The sequence below is a fragment of the Choloepus didactylus genome, chromosome 3, assembly GCF_015220235.1.
Source record: "Choloepus didactylus isolate mChoDid1 chromosome 3, mChoDid1.pri, whole genome shotgun sequence".
In the NCBI taxonomy this organism is placed as follows: Eukaryota; Metazoa; Chordata; class Mammalia; order Pilosa; family Megalonychidae; genus Choloepus; species Choloepus didactylus.
Genome location: NC_051309.1, coordinates 214,301,352 through 214,311,527, shown reverse-complemented (window position 1 = coordinate 214,311,527; position 10,176 = coordinate 214,301,352). Strand labels below are relative to the sequence as shown.

At 35.7% G+C, this 10,176-nt stretch overlaps 1 protein-coding gene across 1 annotated transcript in view; it reads right to left on the bottom strand.

The window, feature by feature from the left end:
- Positions 1 to 947: 947 nt before the first annotated feature.
- DCTN6 (dynactin subunit 6) overlaps positions 948 to 10,176 on the bottom strand; it is a 63,648-nt gene continuing 54,419 nt past the window's right edge. The window contains exon 7 of the mRNA XM_037831287.1: positions 948 to 1,144. Within this exon, the coding sequence (XP_037687215.1) occupies positions 1,046 to 1,144 (99 nt within the window). The 3' untranslated portion in view covers positions 948 to 1,045. The remainder of the gene's footprint in view (positions 1,145 to 10,176) is intronic.

The following is a 10,176-nucleotide window of genomic DNA, read 5'->3' as shown; positions in this document are numbered from 1 at the left end:
AAACTAAGCTATTAAAATTTGGAACAACTATGTTCATTTCCACCAGTCACTTTCAGAAAGTTCAAAAATGTATTTTTCACTATCTATAATTAAAAATTCTCAGTTCAAGAGAAAATGTCTCAGTATTCTAGTATCTTAGAATATTAGTATTTAATAATTCAGTATTTATCAATACCTACTGTTTCAAGGGCTTTAAAGTATGTTCCAGTAATGTATGTACTTGAATTATTCAAAATATTTGGAATTACAATAAAATCCTCAATATTTTCTCCACTATACAATTAAACAAAATTATAGCAAGTTAATTAGCAATTAGTAATATGCCAAAATTAATTTCATATATTTATAAATATATCAAACTCTCTTTTAGTTTCAAGGCCCTCAGAAACCCAGAAGTACCACTTGATTAATAGTCATTTACTTGTCATTTAATTTACTGCATACATCTTTCCCTGATTAATTTTGTTTTACTAAAAAGAAAAAGAAAATTGTTTTGGAAACAAAATGAAGCCTGAATTTATTCAACAGCTGCTGAAATTTCACCTGAAGTTTTAAATAGGTGCAAATCCACAAGAGGAAAAGATAAACACATTAGCTTTAATACAGCTAGAACATAATAAAAATTAAGTCAGCTATTTTGGGAAAATTAATGGAAATAGAAAAACTGATTAAAGTATGCTCACTAAAATCCTGTCATCAGTACTTTAGTTTAGTATATAGTTAGAATATAAATACATAACAATATTCCCTTTCTTCTCACGGGTAGTGTTTTACATTACTAAAGTTTGTAGCCAATATTTTATATAACAGAAGAAAAAAAATTATAAATTATCAGAAAAGGAGCAACAATATAGGAAAATAATATATTTTACATAAATTATAGAGGACAGTGACAATGAAAATCCATTACTCTCTAACTCAATTTTACAAAATAAAGTCAACACGTATTATTCTGCGAGTTGATAAGACTGCATTTTAAACACTGTAGCCCTTTCAAAAGACTGTGGTCAAGGATGAAACGTTATCTTGGTATCACACATTGTTCTTAGTTCTTAACTGGAGTTGAGCTCCCTTTCATTGTCTTCTTTAGGTGGTGGTAGTTGGGTAGGATTTTCATCAGGAAATCCAGCTGTAGTGTCTGGGGCTAAAAACATAAGATAATTAGGAACTGACTAGCAGAAAGCAAAGTCAAGAGTTCTAGGTAGAAATGGTTAATACTAGGTCTTAGAAACAGGTGATTTTCTTTGACTTATTTTTGCTTACCTTTTTTAAAATGCATATTGAAGTTAAGTTGGTATCAAAGCAAATGAGACTATTATAGATTGAGGATGTGAAATTTAAGTCCCCTGGTAACTTTAAAGAAAATATTGGAGAATATACAAGCACATGGAAACAGAAATTAGAGTTCAGGTTGCCGGGGGGAGGTGGCAGGAGGCAGGGGGAATGGGGAGTAAATGCATAATGAGTGTAGAGTTCCTGTTTGGGAATATGGGGAAGCTCTAGTAATAGTGTGACTGTTAATCACATTCACAATAGTGTAAATGTAATTAGTCCTATGAAAGGTATGCTTGGTCGTGATTGAGAAGGGATTGTTTATACTGTATATATGTTCCCACAACAGAAGGAAAGGAAGGAAGGAAGGAAGGAAGGAGGAAGGGAGGAAAGGAGGGAGGGAGGGAGGGAGGAAGGGAGGAAAGGAAGGAAGGAAGGAAGGGAAGAAGGAAGGAAGGAAAGAAAGAAGGGAAGAAATAAGGGAGGAAAGAAGGAAGGGAGGAAATAAGGAAGGAAGGAATGAGAGAGAGAAAGAAAGAAATAGAAAAAGAAAGAAATAAAAAAAAAATAGCGAGCAACGAAAGGGACAATGACAAATGTAATATATGATCCTGGATGGGTGTAGCAATGGAGGAGAAAAGGCTTAAAGGGCCATTATTGGGACATATGAAAAAACTGGAGTATAGACTGTAAACTTTTTATCAATGTTAAATTTCTTGAACTTGATAACTGCATTTCATGTGATTATATAAGTGATATCCTTGTTCTCAGAAAATGTGCACAGCAGTATTAAGTGTTTAAGGAGCATTATGTATGCAACCTACATGCAAGTGTTCAGAAATAGTTTGATAAATAGAAAGGCAGACAGATAGATAGATAGAATGATATAGCAAATATGGCAAAATGTTAAATTTGGTGGAGCTGGGTATCTGTTGGGGGTAGGGGTGTGTTGGAGTTCTCTGTATGGTGTTTGTATTATTTTTGTAATTTGTTCTGTATGTTTGAAAGTATTTCAAAATAGTTAAAACAATTTACAATAATATGCATTATTCTGGTAATAAGAAAAAGCCAAAAGATTAAATGAATAAATACATATATATGTGGTGCAACTGTAATATGTACTGATGTTATACATACATAAGTTTTCAACCTTGCTTTCCTAGATTTCACCCTGTGCTTTAAAAAGTTAACAAGTACCCACTACAGAATACCTCTGGTATTCTATAAAAACCTTGGGATATGTCACTTTCCACACTTCCTAGACAGCCACACAGCTGTGACACTCTCACCCAATCTTCACTCTTCATATATCAGCATTGCCCAAACTTCCCTGATTGCATAACTTAGGGTACTTGTGAAAAATAAGGACTTTCAGACCCCTTCCCTAGACTGTGATTCAGTAAGTCTGGGGAATCTTTATTTTTAATGATCCTTGTGATCAGTGAAATTTGGCAAATGGTGTTGCATACTATTATGTTCTAAAAACTTCAGATCTTCTTGCTCACTTAATTCTAATCTCTATCCTGCAACTGCAGCTTCATATCTCACTTTTCAATCTTTTTTTTTTTACTGTGTGCAAAAAAGATAAAAAAATACTGGATTAAAAAAGGTTATTATCTTATTTCCTTTTTAGTCTATAGAAGTAATAGTTGCTTATAATTAAAAGAAAAAAATCAAGCATTACAGAAATTGGGTCACCCAGAAAGAACAGGAGTCTTAATTTCTGCAAAAGTATGGCTAAAAATCAGAGGCAAAGTGATAAATAAATGTCTTGAAAATATTTTTTCAGGGTGGGAACGGAGGCTGTACAACTAAGAAATACATAGTGAATGTGCCAAGTAATGAGGCTTGAAACTTCAATCAGAATGTTCCATGTCCACCTCTAACATGAAACTCTGAATATGTCTACTTCATTATTCTTTTTTTTTTAATTCAGTTTTATTGAAATATATTCATAAACCATACAGTCATCCATTGTATACAATCAACTGTTCACAGTATGATCATATAGTTATGCGTTCATCACCACAATCTATTTCTGAACATTTTCCTTACATCAGAAAGAATCAGAATAAGAATAAAAAATAAAAGTGAAAAGAGAATACCCAAACCATCCCCCCATCCCACCCTATTTGTCATTTAGTTTTTACTCCCATTTTTCTACTGATTTTTTTTCAATTTTTTAACTTTGTTTATCAAAAAATTAAAAACAAACAGGCAAACAACAACCAAAAAAAACCCCACAACATTTCAAACAAAGCAATGGATTAAGGAAAACAAATAACCTAAAATAACTACTTTGCTTCCAATATGTTCCTACCATACCCCAAGAAAATTAATAAACCATGTCCAAACAGAGGAGTAAGAAAAACAAATAATCTAAAATAACTACATTGCTTCCAACATGTTCCTACCATACCCCAAGAAAATTAACAACCCCTAAGAAAACAATGGAATAAGAGAAAAAAAAAACCTAAAATAACTCTATTGCTTCCAACATGATCTTCCTATATCCAAGAAAGTTTACAAACCATAATCATTCCTGAGCATTCCCATAACCTTGAGATTACCCTCCGTAGTTTATCTGTTCTTATTAGATTATCATTCCCCCTCCACTAATTGGTATCTCTAGGTCCCCTACATTCTACAGTATAAAACATTGTACATTTTTCACAGAATTCACATTAGTGGTAACATACAATATCTCTCTTTTTGTGCCTGGCTTATTTTGCTCAGCATTATGTCTTTTTTTTTTTTTTTAATCTTCATTTTATTGAGATATATTCATATACCACGCAGTCATACAAAACAAATCGTACTTTCGATTGTTCACAGTACCATTACATAGTTGTACATTCATCACCCAAATCAATCCCTGACACCTTCATTAGCACACACACAAGAATAACAAGAATAATAATTAGAGTGAAAAAGAGCAATTGAAGTAAAAAAGAACACTGGGTACCTCTGTCTGTTTGTTTCCTTCCCCTATTTTTCTACTCATCCATCCATAAACTAGACGAAGTGGAGTGTGGTCCTTATGGATTTCCCAATCCCCTTGTCACCCCTCATAAGCTACATTTTTATACAACTGTCTTCGAGATTCATGGGTTCTGGGTTGTAGTTTGATAGTTTCAGGTATCCACCACCAGCTACCCCAATTCTTTAGAACCTAAAAAGGGTTGTCTAAAGTGTGCGTAAGAGTGCCCACCAGAGTGACCTCTCGGCTCCTTTTGGATTCTCTCTGCCACTGAAGCTTATTTCATTTCCTTTCACAACCCCCTTTTGGTCAAGAAGATGTTCTCCGTCCCACGATGCCAGGTCTGCATTCCTCCCCGGGAGTCATATTCCACGTTGCCAGGGAGATTCACACCCTGGGTGTCTGATCCCACGTAGGGGGGAGGGCAGTGATTTCACCTTTCAAGTTGGCTTAGCTAGAGAGACAGGGCCACATCTGAGCAACAAAGAGGCATTCGGGAGGAGGCTCTTAGGCACAACCATAGGGAGGCCTAGCCTCTCCTTTGCAGCAACCGTCTTCCCAAGGGTAAAACCTGTGGTAGAGGGCCCAACCCATCAATCCACCAGTCCCCTATGTCTGTGGTCATGTTAGCAACCATGGAGGTGGGGTAGGCGAATACCCCTGCATTCTCCACAGGCTCCTCAAGGGGGCACTACATCTTTTTTTTTTCCCTTGTTTTTTTTTTTTTTTTTTTTAACTTTCCCTTCTTTTTTAAATCAACTGTATGAAAAAAAAGTTAAAAAGAAAACAAACATACAATAAAAGAACATTTCAAAGAGACCATAACAAGGGAGTAAGAAAAAGACAACTAACCTAAGATAACTGCTTAACTTCCAACATGTTCCTACTTTACCCCAAGAAAGTTACCTAATATAGCAACATTTCTGTGAACTTGCTCCTACTATATCCATCAGAAATTCACAGACCATAGTCATTCCTGGGCATCCCCAGAACGTTAAATAGCTTATTTGTTCTTCTTGGATTATTGTTCCCCCTTCCTTAATTGCTCTCTATTGCTAGTTCCCCTACATTCTACATTATAAGCCATTTGTTTTACATTTTTCAAAGTTCACATTAGTGGTAGCATATAATATTTCTCTTTTTGTGCCTGGCTTATTTCGCTTAGTATTATGTCCTCAAGGTTCATCCATGTTGTCATATGTTTCACGCGATCGTTCCTTCTTACTGCCGCGTAGTATTCCATCGTGTGTATATACCACATTTTATTTATCCACTCATCTGTTGAAGGACATTTGGGTTGTTTCCATCTTTTGGCAATTGTGAATAATGCTGCTATGAACATTGGTGTGCAGATATCTGTTCGTGTCACTGCTTTCCGATCTTCCGGGTATATACCGAGAAGTGCAATCGCCGGATCGAATGGTAACTCTATATCTAGTTTTCTAAGGAACTGCCAGACTGACTTCCAGAGTGGCTGAACCATTATACAGTCCCACCAACAGTGAATAAGAGTTCCAATTTCTCCACATCCCCTCCAGCATTTGTAGTTTCCTGTTTGTTTAATGGCAGCCATTCTAACCGGTGTTAGATGGTATCTCATTGTGGTCTTAATTTGCATCTCTCTAATAGCTAGTGAAGCTGAACATTTTTTCATGTGTTTCTTGGCCATTTGTATTTCCTCTTCAGAGAACTGTCTTTTCATATCTTTTGCCCATTTTATAATTGGGCTGTCTGTACTATTGTCATTGAGTTGTAGGATTTCTTTATATATGCAAGATATCAGTCTTTTGTCAGATACATGGTTTCCAAAAATTTTTTCCCATTGAGTTGGCTGCCTCTTTACCTTTTTGAGAAATTCCTTTGAGGTGCAGAAACTTCTAAGCTTGAGGAGTTCCCATTTATCTATTTTCTCTTTTGTTGCTTGTGCTTTGGGTGTAAAGTCTAGGAAGTGGCCGCCTAATACAAGGTCTTGAAGATGTTTTCCTACATTATCTTCTAGGAGTTTTATGGTACTTTCTTTTATATTGAGATCTTTGGTCCATTTTGAGTTAATTTTTGTGTAGGGGGTGAGGTAGGGGTCCTCTTTCATTCTTTTGGATATGGATATCCAACTCTCCCAGCCCCATTTGTTGAAAAGACCATTATGACTCAGTTCAGTGACTTTGGGGGCCTTATCAGAGATCAGTCGGCCATAGATCTGAGGGTCTGTCTCCGAATTCTCAATTCGATTCCATTGATCTATATGTCTATCTTTGTGCCAGTACCATGCTGTTTTGGCAACTGTGGCTTTATAATAAGCTTCAAAGTCAGGGAGTGTAAGTCCTCCCACTTCGTTTTTCTTTTTTAGAGTGTCTTTAGCAATTCGAGGCATCTTCCCTTTCCAAATAAATTTGATAACTAGCTTTTCCAAGTCTGCAAAGTAGGTTGTTGGAATTTTGATTGGGATTGCATTGAATCTGTAGATGAGTTTGGGTAGAATTGACATCTTAATGACATTTAGCCTTCCTATCCATGAACATGGAATATTTTTCCATCTTTTAAGGTCCCCTTCTATTTCTTTTAGTAGAGTTATGTAGTTTTCTTTGTATAGGTCTTTTACATCTTTGGTTAAGTTTATTCCTAGGTACTTGATTGTTTTAGTTGCTATTGAAAATGGTATCTTTTTCTTGAGTGTCTCTTCAGTTTGTTCATTTCTAGCATATAGAAACATTACTGACTTATGTGCATTAATCTTGTATCCCGCTACTTTGCTAAATTTGTTTATTAGCTCTAGTAGCTGTATCGTCGATTTCTCAGGGTTTTCTAGGTATAAGATCATATCATCTGCAAACAATGACAGTTTTACTTCTTCTTTTCCAACTTGGATGCCTTTTATTTCTTTGTCTTGCCGGATTGCCCTGGCTAGCACTTCCAGCACAATGTTGAATAACAGTGGTGATTGCGGGCATCCTTGTCTTGTTCCTGATCTTAGAGGGAAGGCTTTCAGTCTCTCTCCATTGAGTACTATGCTGGCTGTGGGTTTTTCATATATGCTCTTTATCATGTTGAGGAAGTTTCCTTCAATTCCTACCTTTGAAGTGTTTTTATCAAAAGGGATGTTGGATTTTGTCAAATGCTTTTTCAGCATCTATTGAGATGATCAATTGATTTTTCCCTTTTGACTTGTTAATGTGTTGTAATACATTGATTGATTTTCTTATGTTGAACCATCCTTGCATGCCTGGAATAAACCCCACTTGGTCATGGTGTATGATTTTGTTAATGTGTCTTTGGATTCTATTTGCAAGTATTTTGTTGAGGATTTTTGCATCTATATTCATTAGGGAGATTGGCCGGTAGTTTTCCTTTTTTGTAACATCTTTGCCTGGTTTTGATATTAGATTGATGTTAGCTTCATAAAATGAGTTAGGTAGTGTACCATTTTCTTCAATGTTCTGAAAGAGTTTGAGTAAGATTGGTGTCAGGTCTTTCTGGAAAGTTTGGTAGAATTCCCCTGTGAAGCCATCTGGCCCTGGGCATTTATTTGTGGGAAGATTTTTGATGACTGATTGGATCTCTTTGCTTGTGATGGGTTGGTTGAGGTCTTCTATTTCTTCTCTGGTCAGTCTAGGTTGTTCATATGTTTCCATGAAATTGTCCATTTCCTCTACATTATCCAGTTTGTTGCCATACAGTTGTTCATAGTATCCTCTTATAATTTTTTTAATTTCTTCAGGATCTGCAGTTATGTCACCTTTTTCATTCATTATTTTGTTTATATGGGTCTTCTCTCTTTTTGATTTTGTCAGTCTAGCTAGGGGCTTGTCAATCTTGTTGATCTTCTCAAAGAACCAACTTTTGGTGATATTTATCCTCTCTATTGTTTTTTTGTTTTCTATGTCATTTATTTCTGCTTTAATCCTTGTTATTTCTTTTCTTGTACTTGGTTTAGGATTGGTTTGCTGTTCATTTTCTAGCTTCTTCAGTTGATCCATTAGTTCTTTGATTTTGGCTCTTTCTTCCTTTTTAATATATGCGTTTAGTGCTATAAATTTCCCCCTTAGCACTGCTTTTGCTGCATCCCATAGGTTTTGGTATGTTGTGTTCTCATTTTCATTCGTCTCTATATATTCAGCAATTTCTCTTGCTATTTCTTCTTTAACCCACTGATTGTTTAGGAGTGTGTTGTTTAACCTCCAGGTATTTGTGAATTTTCTAAGTCTCTGATGGTTATTGACTTCTAATTGTATTCCATTGTGGTCAGAGAATGTGCTTTGAATAATTTCAATCTTTTTAAATTTATTGAGGCTTGTTTTATGTCCCAGCATATGATCTATTCTGGAGAAAGTTCCATGAGCACTAGAAAAGTATGTGTATCCTGGTGATTTGGGATGTAATGTCCTGTATATGTCTGTTAAATCTAATTCATTTATCAGATTGTTTAGGTTTTCAATTTCCTTATTGGTCTTCTGTCTGGTTGATCTATCTATAGGAGAGAGTGATGTGTTGAAGTCTCCCACAATTATTGTGGAAACATCAATTGCTTCCTTTAGTTTTGCCAGTGTTTCTCTCATGTATTTTGTGGCACCTTGGTTGGGTGCATAGACATTTACGATTGTTATTTCTTCTTGTTGAATTGCCCCTTTTATTAGTACGTAGTGGCCTTCTTTGTCTCTCAAGACATCCCTGCATTTGAAGTCTATTTTATCTGAGATTAATATTGCTACACCTGCTTTCTTTTGGCTGTAGCTTGCATGAAATATTTTTTTCCATCCTTTCACTTTGAGTTTCTTTGTGTCCCTGTGTCTAAGATGAGTCTCTTGTATGCAACATATTGATGGTTCATTTTTTTTGATCCATTCTGCGAATCTATATCTTTTAATTGGGGAGTTTAATCCATTTACATTCAACGTTATAACCGTGAAGGCATTTCGTGAATCAGCCATCTTATCCTTTGGTTTATGTTTGTCATATTTTTCCCCTCTGTCTATTAATATCCTTTATTGTACCCATACCGAATCTCTTTAGTACTGAACCTTTTTCCAAGTCTCTCTGTCCTTTCTTTGTTTCTCTGTCTGTAGGGCTCCCTTTAGTATCTCCAGTAGGGCAGGTCTCTTGTTAGCAAATTCTCTCAGCATTTCTTTGTCTGTGAAAAATTTAAGCTCACCCTCAAATTTGAAGGAGAGCTTTGCTGGATAAAGTATTCTTGGCTGGAAATTTTTCTCACTCAAAATTTTAAATATATCGTGCCACTGCCTTCTCACCTCCATGGTGGCTGCTGAGTAGTCACTACTTAGTCTTATGCTGTTTCCTTTGTATGTGGTGAATTGCTTTTCTCTTGCTGCTTTCAGAACTTGCTCCTTCTCTTCTGTGTTTGACAGTGTGATCAGTATATGTCTCGGAGTGGGTTTGTTTGGATTTATTCTATTTGGAGTTCGCTGAGCATTTATGATTTGTGTATTTATGTTGTTTAGAAGATTTGGGAAGTTTTCCCCAACAATTTCTTTGAATACTCTTTCTAGACCTTTACCCTTTTCTTCCCCTTCTGGGACACCAATGAGTCTTATATTTGGACGTTTCATATTATCTATCATATCCCTGAGGTCCATTTCGATTTTTTCAATTTTTTTCCCCATTCTTTCTTTTATGCTTTCATTTTCCATTCTGTCATCTTCCAGGTCACTGATTCGTTGTTCAACTTCCTCTAGTCTTGTACTATGAGTGTCCAGAATCTTTTTAATTTGGTCAACAGTTTAATTTCCATAAGATCATCCATTTTTTTATTTAGTCTTGCAATGTCTTCTTTATGCTCTTCTAGAGTCTTCTTGATTTCCTTCATATCCCGTACTATGGTCTCATTGTTCATCTTTAGTTCTTTGAGTAGCTGCTCTAGGTGCTGTGTCTCTTCTGGTCTTTTGATTTGGGTGCTTGGGCTTGGGTTATCC